Genomic DNA, 12,187 nt, shown 5'->3' with positions numbered 1-12,187 from the left:
TGTCTGTTCTAAGACATCGATTTGTTGCGGCAAATGTGTTGATCGAATATGTTTCCCATAAACAAAAATAATATTAAAGAAATAGAAAAAACAGTTATAGCACAAAAGAGAAAGATAAAATACAGTTTACGTTAGCATAAAAAAAAAAAAATTGCGCGCGGTGAAAATTAGAGCATTAAATTGTATGGCAAAGTTTCTTGAAAATGTACGAAAAAAAAATATTTTAATGAAAACGCACCACTCCGAAGGACGTCACTGGTTCATATGAACCAACCAATGATAAGAGAATTACGGAAGATTTCAGGTTTGCTTGCCGTCAATGGACCAATGGGCAGATCTGATCAAGAATAAGTGGAAGAGAACCTTTGACGTAAAAATCATAGCGCTGATAATACGATACATAAAAATTGAACAAAAAATTTATGCTTAATTAAATAACCTATAGTCCGTAAAATATAACTTGATTAGAATGAAAGCTGTCAAACTAATGTTATTAGTGACGGGAAATTACTGATCACTGATCAAATCGATTCTATCAGTTTTTTCATGCAATCATGAAACTCTGTTTCCGAAAATTGATATAAAAACGCAAAAACAAGCCTATTATAGTGTGTTTAATACAATCATTCACCAAAAAATAAGACATTTATACTTTTTTCATGAACAACATCAAATAAATATTTTTTTTATTCGATCAATTTACATTGATAAATTTGTCCCATCTCTAACGTTTTTGCAAAATGACGCAACCTTGTAAGAACGTCGTTAATAATTAGGTTTATTTTAGTCTTTGTTTAGTTTTAAAGCTGATTTTATGTATTTATGTTGATTTATTTGCCAAGTAAAATAATTAATTAACCCGCCAGATACGAATGATTTTTCGTGTGTAATATAAATAACTCCTTAGACGTTACTACAAAGTTATGTGGTCACTTTTTCTGACAAATGTTGTTCTTCTTCTTCTTCACGTATCATGTCGGGTCCCCCCGACGTTGACGATCACTTGGGAGAAAGCTTCCCTATCCTGAGCAGTGCGAAACAGCTCCTCCACAGTTCTAATCCCGGTCCATGCTCGGATGTTTCGAAGCCAGGAAAGCTGTTTTCTTCCGACCCCTCTACGTCCCTCGATCTTCCCCTTCGTGACAAGCTGAAGTATGGCATATTAGCACCTCTCAACACATGGCCAAAATATGAAATCTTACGGAGCTTAACAGTGGTGAATAGTTCTCTATTAGTATTGGCTCTACGTAATACTTCATTGTTGGTTATCATATCGGTCTAAGATATTCTTAACATTCTACGGTGGATCCACATTTCAAATGAGTCCACGCCTCTACAGCGTACAGTAAGACAGGCCATATATAACATTTGACCATGTTATTAAATGTTATTCTAATCAAGCTATATTTTAAAGACTATAGTAACATATTTTTTTTTAAAACCACTGAGTTTCCTCATTACAGTTTGAGGTTTTTTTTTATTTTTTTTATTTTTTTTTTTTATTTAAATCTTAAAGTAGGGCACACATATCATACATATTGTTATGTGTGTTCTAATAATAACATTGAAAATATATTTAATTTATAAATTGTTTATCACATATGTCTTGACCATTATTTTAAATTTTGATATGTTTTTTTCTTCATAAATATTTTTTTCCATTTCGTAATACTTTTTAATTGCTTTAAATAAAATTGAATTTTGTGACTTTGCCTTTTTCCTAAATGGAAGTCTAATTTTGTTCTTTTCTCTAGTGATGTGATCGTGTTCATGCTGGTTCCGATCATTTTTTTTCCAAAATTCTGTTTTTTTATTAGAGTTTATAATTTTATGAACAAATATCATTGTATTGTAAAATATTCTTTGTTTATATGTTAATAATTTCATTTCATTTACCATCGACTTTACCCTCGTATATCTGTTTTTTTTCAAAATGATTCTAAAGGCTTTATTTTGTAATACAGTTAGTTTATCTATGTTTTCTTTGTTTGATAAAAATAAAATGCTACTACAGTAGTTAACGTGTGGTTCAATAATTGCTTTGTAAATAGTTTTGCAGGAGTCCTTATCAATAAATCTTCTGATCCTTCCCAAAATTGATATTTTTTTTGCAATCTTATTTATTACCATCTTAGCGTTTTGGTGAAATGTAAGTTTTGAATCCAACATTACACCTAAATATTTAATTTCAGTGACTTCATTAAGTTTTTCATTTTCTATTACAATTGATGGTGTAATTTCTATTCTTTTGTTTCCTATATTCATATATTTAGTTTTGTTAACATTTAATTTTAATTTGCAGTAGACAACATACTTTGGATGGAAAGTTGCGATGGTTCTTCTCAAGAAATGTAAGGAGGTTATAGAAATACTTCGAAGACGACGACGGACTGGTTTTATAGTGTCACAGTGTCGCATAAACTTACATAACTACTAATTAGTCGTATTAATTACGAATCTGTGGATCGGTCTGAGGTGAAAGTCGGTAGATGTGTTATGTAACATTTTGTGGTGGACTGTATTTCCTACAATGTCTTGAGCAATATTTGCGGCTTTATCTTTTAAATACAAGATGAAAGTATACAGCTATTGAATTTTAAATGATTTATTACCACTTTTAAGAGGCTTAAAACTGAATTGAACAGATTGCGAATTTCACAACGACTTTCTTATTGCATTTTTAAGAAGCCAATTTATTCATTCTTTGCTTGATTAAGTTTGATGCACATTCGACCCCTTGGAATAACAAGGTTCCAACTGACGACTTACGGTGAATCTAAACGAAAATATGAAACTGATTATTCATAGATGGCGCATTTGTCATTGTTATTGAAAAAAGCCATTTTTACGTTTATTTTCAATGGAAATTTTACAAAACTTGGTTTGCGGAAACTGAGATTGTAACAAATACCATAACAATACAATTGAGGTCCTTTTCACTAAATGGTGTACAAACCGTTCTTGCTTTAACTATAACGCTTTTTTTTCATCTGTATATATTTTACATGCCCCTTAATTTATTTAAAAATAAATGAAGACTCCTTATTTCTGGCTGCGATACGATCCCACTTACTATTTAATGATGATAGTTATGCTATGATGCACACTTACACAAACCTGAACACACTCCTACACTGATACACATAAACACACATCTACACTTACTCTCACAATACACATAATCACACCCTTTTGTTGTAACACAATTTAATAATATGTATGATTCTTATTTAGAAACTTTGCTGGTCTGTCTTTAAACTGTATTTTTTTTATGTTACTATATCATTGTCGACTGTTTGTTTCTTTAAAATAAATAAAATAAAATAAATAAAAACAAAAAATACGATAAGATTTTTTTATAATCTTTCTTTTTATATTTGTTTTTAATATCATTAAATGCGTTTTTAAAGCTGTATCTATCTGATTATGGAGCTTTGTGCTATCACCCATAAAGTTCTGAAGTTGGTTCCAAAAGAATTTTCCAAAAGAGAAGCTGTGCAATTTGAGTCATTTATAACGCAAAATCCATGGAAGTCTTTTTCTTACAGCAAAATTTTAACGATTTAAATCTCTCTTTTGAAATAAAACGAAATTTCGGGGTTTTTCGATTTGTGGCCCTTTTGAATCTAAGCAGCGATTTGTTTGTGGCTCATTGTAGAAACAGCGGTTTTGTAGCCGCCATTTTTAAGATATATTTTCAGTGTTGACTTTTACCGTTCAAATTTAGTCAATAGCTTTTTAAACTGGTGATATATAATCTTTTTCATCTCTAGCTAAAAGTGAAGGTAGCTTACCCGTCAGTGAGTCGAACCACTCGAAGTATATTCCTAGGCTTCTGTCCGGAGGGAAGAATCTTCTTTCTATGAAGTACAATTGGTTGTAGTATCTAAATAGTAATGCTACACCCGTGGCGTGGCGGACTGGAGTTCTTACAGCCTAGAACAGAAACAATCGAAGTAAATCATAATGTTTTATTTGTGAACTATTTAATTAATGACAACATATCTAGAGTAGTTTTTCTAGTGCACTTAGGCTGTAGTCTGGTAAAACGCACGTAAAATGAGGATATCATACGATTTGCCATTTTAAAATTAATGTATTTTTTTATTGCGCAATAATAAAAAAAATAAAATATGAATTAGATAAAAACAATAATTTTTAAAGGTATTTCTATTTAAAAACTAAAATATAGTTACAATATTTGAGTTAGTCCAAATGTTCGAAGACAAAAGACTGGATTTCACCCCCTCGGGAGTCATTAAGATTAACAAATTACAACAGGGATGGAGAATACCTTAAATAAGGGAATACGGAAGTCAAGGCATTTACAGGGATATGCCCTGTCATTGGCTGGTTTAGGTGGCCACTTTATACACTGTGTAACATTCACCATTTTCAATAAATGGAAGAATTGAAGAAATGTGGATGTTCAAACGTAGGCAAAATGGTGAATATTACACAGTGTGTAAAGTGGCCACTTAAACCAGCCACTGACAGGTCATAAGCCCTGTAAATGCCTTGACTTCCATATTCCCTTATTTAAGGTATTCTCCATCCCTGTTGTAATTTGTTAAAATATAGTTACTTTTAGAGCAGATAACGCCATTTGAAATTTAGACTAAACTTAGGTATTTGGGTTCTCATATAAAGACTAAGTATTGAACTAAAAATTGTTTGATAATTTGAAGATAATAAATTAAATATGAAAGTGGCCGAAGAAAAATCATATTTTTTTGTTTTTGAAAAGAATTACAAGCATTTTAAATCATAAACATTTTTGTGACATTTTCCTTTATTTCTACGTAAAATTATGCCTTCGGTAATACTTTATAATAAATATACTTATTGAAATATTTTAGTTGAAACCTTTATTACAGAATTATATTATATTTTATTCAAAAAGTAGATAATTCAGGTTGGTTTTTACACACTTTCATGACGCAAAAACGTCTAAGAACGACTAAATACGCGTTAGGCATGAATGAGCGTTTGGGCATAAGTTAAGTGTCATCATTTTGAGGGCTCAGGGCATGTCTATGTGTATTAATATGTCAATCGAATCCCAACACATTACAAGGTAAATAATATTTTGTAATCCATTTACACGAGTGAATTACTTGTTAGAAGCCTTAAAAACTATGATTTTTACATTCACCAACGTAAACAAAGATTAAAGAGCCGTTTACACGTGGACAATACAATAGATATGACAAAATTGTCTTGTCCCAGCTCCGTGAAAGGCCACGATCGCGCGGGACAGAACGCTGGGACAATACGAAAATTCGGCCGCAGTTAACGCGTGAGCGCTGCGAAAATGAATACACGACGGTGCGGCGTTTGTTACGAACGAATAAAATAATTAATTTAGTTCGAACTAAATAAAGGATTCTTTTTTGCCACCGTTTTCGGTAGAATATTTATTATGAGAGCGACGTTGACCGCGCGCGATGGTGGGAGTAATCATTGTTCCGCGGAGACAGCCAGTCTATCTCCGTGGCGACGTATCGTAACAATGTTTTGTAACAAAACTAATCGCAACACAGATAGAGAACATTAAAGGGATAAAGATAAAGGGAATCAAGAAAGGGATATGGAAGTTTAAGCAATTACAGGGCTTAGGACCTGTCATCGGCTGGATTTAGTGGCCACGTTACACACTGTGTAACATTCACCATTTTGCCTATGTTTGAAAATCCATATTTCTTCAATTCTTCCATCTGTTGATTTTAGTGAAGTTAAAGAGCTAAAACCTTTATTGTTGTGAAGAGATTCAAGCTCTATAAACGGCTAGACTTCCATGTTCCCTTTTATAAAATGTTTTCCATCTCTGTTGTAATATGTTAATCTTAATGGCTCCCGAGGGGGTGAAATCAAGTATTTAATCTACAAACATTTGGAAAAACTCAAAATATTGCAATATTTATTTGATTATTATATTGCAGTAAAAAATTGAACATGAAAGCGGCCGAATCTAAATTTTTTTGTTTTTGAAAAGAAATATAAGCATTATATTATTAACATTTTACAACAGAGATGAAGAACATTTAAGAGAAGGTAATATAGAAGTCTAGGCATCTACAGGGCTTATGACCTGTCAATGGCTGGTTTAAGTGGCCACTTTACACACTGTGTAACATTCACCATTCTGCCTATATTTGAACATCTATATTCCTTCAATTATTTCATCTGTTGATGTTTGTGAAGTCAAAAAAAACTCGCACACTTGCACTTCTATAAATTATATTTAACTGAACTGGATTTTTATAATTGTATTTATGTGAAAAACTGATTTGGCTTTATTTTATGTTTTTTTTATTATGTTGTGTATATTTTTTTGTATTGCTGTTGTTTTTCTTAATAAACAAAATAAATAAATAAATAAAACGCTGAAACCTTTATTTACGCGGGTGAGATTCATTTAATTGAATTATTTCACCTACATACTAGACTAGGCAACGCCTGAAAATGTTATTATTTCAATTTCTATACTTCTTCATGGACCAGGTAATTTATCAACAATATTTTGAGTTTGTCCAAATTTTTGTAGACAAGGACTGGATTCAACTCCCTGGGGAGCTGTTTATATTCATCTCTGTCGTAAAATGTTAATATAAACAGCTCCCCAGGGAGTTGAATCCAGTCCTTGTCTACAAAAATTTGGACAAACTCAAAATATTGTTGACAAGCATTTTAAATCACAAACATTTTTGTGACGTTTTCCTTTATTTCTACGTAAAATTATGCTTTCGGTAATACTTAAAAAAATAAAATTATTGAAATATTTTAGTTAAAACCTTTGTTATAAAATTATAATACCTTTTTTTTTAAAAGAAGATAATTCTGGTTGTAATATTTAATTTATAACAACATCTTATTAACGTTTTTATGACCTTCAGACCTGCACTTATCGTTTTCTCGATATTGTTTTTTTATATCATTTATGTTTATTTATTTTTTTATTATTGCGCGATTAAAAAAAATATTCGTTTTAAAATGGCAAAATCGTATGATTTCCTAATTTCGCGAGCGTTTTACCAGACTACAGCCTTAAGTGTTATTCAATAAAGGTTTCAGCTCTTTTACTTCACAAAAGTCAACAGATGGAAGAGTTGAGGAAATGTGGATGTTCAAATTAACAAACAATGACATAAACAAAGACCTAACTATGTTGACTAAATGGACAAACACAAACTTACTTACACTTAATGAAAAAAAATGCAATATTATCCATTTTGAAACTAGAAAAAAATGTCATAAAGTAGATGCTTACATAAATAATGAACGACTTACTGAAATTGAACATGTTAAATACTTAGGACTAACAATAGACAGACAATTAACATGGACAATTCATATCAACAATTTAATTAGCAAAGTGGCGACATTATCGAGTCTTTTTTTAAAAATCAAAAACTTTGTTCCAAAAACGGAAAAAACTCTATTGTATGAAGCCTATGTAAAAACTAAAATATGTTATACGCAACTATTATGGGGAGCAGGATATCAAAATGACATAAACAGACTACAAAGACAACAAAATAAAATATTAAAGTTAGTATATGACCTTCCCTATTTAACTGCAACTAGAGAACTTTTTAAACAAACTAAGCAATTAAATATAACTGAACTCTTTCAACTAGAATCATTAAAATTTATCCATAAATTAGCCACTAATGTAATTGTAGACGAAGAACTAAAACTAATAAAAAATTGTAGTCAACATGGACATAATACGAGAATATCAGACAAATACCATATACAACTTTCTAAAACAAGACAAGGACAATCAAGACTAATGAACCAGGGACTGAAATTATACAATAAACTACCAGACAAAACTAAACAAAAGACTCAGACAAACTTTACAAAAGATGTAAAAAATATTATTTTGAACAACAGAGTATAAATGAAAAATGTATATATTATTTTATGTAAAATGAATGTTATAATCCGTAAGGGTTTATAAATAAATTTTCAAATAAAAAAAAAAAAAAAAAAAAAAAAAAACATGGACAGAATGCAGTAAATGCCAAGACTTCCATATTCCCTTCTCAATTTTTTTCCCCTCTGTTGAAATAAATTTAAGTATTATTGTTTAAACTCGCTTGTCTCATGTCCATGAAGTCTGATATGGCGTCTTGGTACTGCGAGGCATCCTCGCTGTAGTGCTCGAGGATAAAGTCCGTGAAGGGTTCTCTGAAGTCCACTTCTTTCGTTTCCTTGAGCCCCAGGGGGATCATGGGCATCACACTGTCTTTGCTGAAACAAAAGAGAGACAAAACAATCAGAAAATGGCAGTGGAAGGTAGTTTGGACGTCACTCGTAAAATGCATTAAGTACTACCTAAAAATTTAGGACTTAATGGTTAAGAAACATTGTTAGTACAGGTAAAAGTCGGGGTTCCGTTCCGAGAGACACCGGCGTAAAAAATTATATAGCGCCATTTTTGTGAAAATCACCTCAAGAGCGCTGTACAATATATAAATATCCCAACACGTCTTGCAGCTACAGAGCGCATGGACGGTTGGGATTCTAGTTCCTCGTCTCCAATTATGATATATTACAATTATGATATATATATATATATATATATATATATATTTTTATTTTTATTTATTTCTTAAGTTAGCTTATATTAAAACTAATATAAACTATTTTGTACATTTACATCATCTATATATATTTACATTTCCTTACAGTAACTTATACATTTATTTTTAAATTCTTTCAGACACTTTTCATTCTTCATTTTCATTTTCATTTTTTTTTTTTCATTTTTTTCTTCATACATTCAGGCATCTCATAATACATTTTTAAACCCTTATACATCAAACAATTTTGCGACTCAGCTCTTTTCAATAATGGTAGTCTTATGTTATCCTTTATATATGAGCTAGATAACAGAACGTCTTGCAGCCACAGAGCGCATGGACAGTAAGAAATCTAGCCCCTATTTACATTTTTATTTTTAAATTTTTTATTTGACAATGAAGTTAAAAGTTTAAGTGATATTTTAAAAACGAAATAAAAAGCATATTTATAAAATTAGAATTTAGATAACAACAAGTCTTGCAGCTACTGAGCGCATGGACGGTTGAAATTCTTGTCACCATTTACTAAATTTATATATTTGATAGTTGATAATATTTACATAATATGATAAAAATAATATGATAGCTAACATCACAAAAAGTCTTGCAGCTTCAAAACGCATCGACAAATGGAATTTCAACAACAAAAAAATGATTTTAAAAAGTTAATAATAAAATATAAATTTAAGAACCGCAATAATAATACATTGAGGAAAGGACTAGTAAGTATGGCAATTAAGTGAACATGTAACAGCACAAAAAGTAAAATATAAAAAACTAAACAAAGATAGCATTCCTTAACTTATTATTAAGGTTAACAAGACAATAGACGATACTCAAACTCAAACTTGTCCCTGTTTTATTATGGTGTGCAGTAAACAGGATCTATTGTCTTTTTCCTAGTAAATAACTGTAAAAACACTTGGTTCACATTTGGCTTTTCCCTGGGAGATGATAGTAGAAACGCATCTATGTGCGTAGTGTAGAGTGTAGGTACCAAGGAATATATTCGCTTCTTTTTAATTTTGTTTGTTATTACTATACGCATGTTTCCCGCTTAAAATTTGTGATTATTATTATTTTACTTTGATTAAGATGTCAGATAAACTTGTGTATTACTTTTGATATTCAAGTAATTTTACGTGATACAGGAAAAAAGGTATCATTTGTATTTTTAAATGAACACATGTAAATAGGTAAAACTATACATACAGAAATTGTCCAGAAATCTAACATGTATATTTATTACTTATCTTAGTGTATTCAACATAAATTCTACATGTATTTAATAAATACAGTTTTAATTCGTTCACAAAATAAAAAATAATCTATTGATACAAATAATGATTTTTTTTTTATAATAAATACTAACGCACCAGTTCTTCGGTTCTAAATTAAATTCTCACACTTAAAAAAAAAAAACAATTTCATTTGCTTTGATCGTTGCTTCCTTTCTAGCAGAATCATAGCATAAAATTTAAATATTTTAATATTATTTTAATTTTTAATAATAATAAAATCAAAAATATAATCATGCCTTTTTATTTTTCTTAAAAACAAAACCAAAACTAACTAGGAAACAACTTCGCACACACGATAGGTTGCTCGCGTACACGGTAATAGAATAAAACAACGTGTAAAAGTGTGTCTGCTATTAGAATTGCGGCGCCTACGAACTGTCGTCTGGTGTCGGCCGAAACGGGGAATCCCACGCCGGCACCAACCGGCGTTATTGTAAATCGGCGCAAATCTAACCGGCGCAAAACGACGTTTACCTGTACTTGGATATCATTATTTTTATAAATATATCTGATGAACATCTATTTTATATGATACTTGTTCACTGTGCTTTTTTAATAACGTTTTTGTGCCATTTCGTGACCAAAAACGGCAAACATTGACCATTATAGTAGATATGGAAAAAAATGCGGCCCGGAAACAACAGTGACGTGTCAAAACATATTTTTTACATGAAATCAGTTTTAAACGCACACCTGCACTACGAATAAACTAACATTCACTTATTTATGTCTATTTATTATACGACAATGATCTTAAATCGATCAATGGCTCATATTTTTTTTATTTGTTATGATTCACAAACAATAAACAATACATATGAGATTGGTATAATAACCACAAATTGTTGTTTTAGATATTGTTCATCAATTATACATGAACACAGCATGCACAAATAAAGAAAAAAAAATTATAATTGATTTTTTTAAATTGGCTAGCTTAATTGAATTCTATGATTGTTATAGAAGTTATTACAATAAATTATTACTAACAGGTTATTACAAATTATTTTACCTAACTAACATTAGTGACTATTTGATTTTATAAATTGCGTTACAATTATTTAATGTATCGTTAAATATATCAACCGCAGCATTACTTTCTACATTATTATACAATCTTAATATACGTGATAATGCATTAAAGTGCGCCATATTATTATTGAAAGTTGGAATGTTGTGTACGATCTCAATCGCCGACTGAGGACATTCAAGGGTACATCAGAATGAATTATTTTATAAACATATATCAAGTCTAAAAATCTGTTTCCTAATTTCCAGCGTATTTAGACTAAAATGTTCTAGTAAATAAATATATAAACATATATTTTCTTTTTAATTTTGTTTGTTACATGAAATTAAGATAATGAGGTTTAGCTCTAGAGTAGAGAAATGTAAACGTAATCAGAAGGCAGTTTAAAATGTTGAATATGATTAATGACGTATCTTTACTTGATATACTGATAATTTAACAAGATTCAAAGTAATCTTATTACCCGTGAGATTATCATATTAAATCTTCTAAACAGATTTCCCACGAATTTTTGACTAAGCAAATAACACAATGCCTTTATTTACTCTGTTTTTCAACCTTTTTGAATGCTCGACCCCTGCATGAGTAAAAACAATTGGCAACCCCTAGGATCTTAGTTTTATTATGCTACTCGTATTTCAGGGATTCCATTTTGATATTCAATTTTCTTTCTATTGAGACCATAAATTTATAATATATAGCGGACCCGTTAGACGTTGTCCTGCCCGAACGTTGGCTTCCCTGCTATTAGCTTTTAAAAAGACTTTTCATTGATAAGTAGGTACCTAACTACTTGTTTGTGATTAAATTCCAAAACTTAAAATTTATAATATTAAAATAAATTATTTAAGTAGGTATCTAGGTACTTGTTTATGGTTGAATTCCAAAACATAAAATTAACATTTTTGAAATATGGCATTCTTTTTGCAAACGTCAAACTCCGGTCGTCTCACCAACAAAGGGGTGTACTTATGTAAGAATACGATTTTTTTTAATGTATTTAATTTAATATTATTTTAGTGTTACCAAAAATCCAACAAAAAGAAAACAAATGGGTAGAAATAATAAGGAATTTAAGGAAAGAATCTGATTGAGATCTACAAAAAACAAATGCTGTTTTGTAAACATTTAAAAACAAACTTTTTTTGTACAAAAAAAACAACATCTTTCCATTTTTTTGCAAACGCATTCTCCTCGAATGCAACCCTGGTAGATCGATGAATTAAACATTTATGCTCCTAACTTCTTTTTTACATATTCGATTG

At 30.3% G+C, this 12,187-nt stretch overlaps 1 protein-coding gene across 2 annotated transcripts in view; it reads right to left on the bottom strand.

Moving 5' to 3' along the window:
* Positions 1 to 12,187, bottom strand: part of Rhp (GTP-Rho-binding protein rhophilin) — a 292,710-nt gene that overhangs the window by 15,317 nt on the left and 265,206 nt on the right. For both annotated transcript variants that reach the window (XM_088238614.1, XM_088238615.1), the window contains 2 exons: positions 8,106 to 8,259; positions 3,795 to 3,936 (listed from right to left, as the gene is read on the bottom strand). In XM_088238614.1, coding sequence (XP_088094740.1) covers positions 3,795 to 3,936; positions 8,106 to 8,259 — 296 coding nt within the window. The remainder of the gene's footprint in view (positions 1 to 3,794; positions 3,937 to 8,105; positions 8,260 to 12,187) is intronic.

Source organism: Micrasema longulum, unplaced genomic scaffold, assembly GCF_059751315.1.
Source record: "Micrasema longulum isolate JH-2025_06_02 unplaced genomic scaffold, ASM5975131v1 h1tg001930l, whole genome shotgun sequence".
NCBI classification, from domain to species: Eukaryota; Metazoa; Arthropoda; class Insecta; order Trichoptera; family Brachycentridae; genus Micrasema; species Micrasema longulum.
This window is presented reverse-complemented; position numbering and strand designations above follow the sequence as displayed.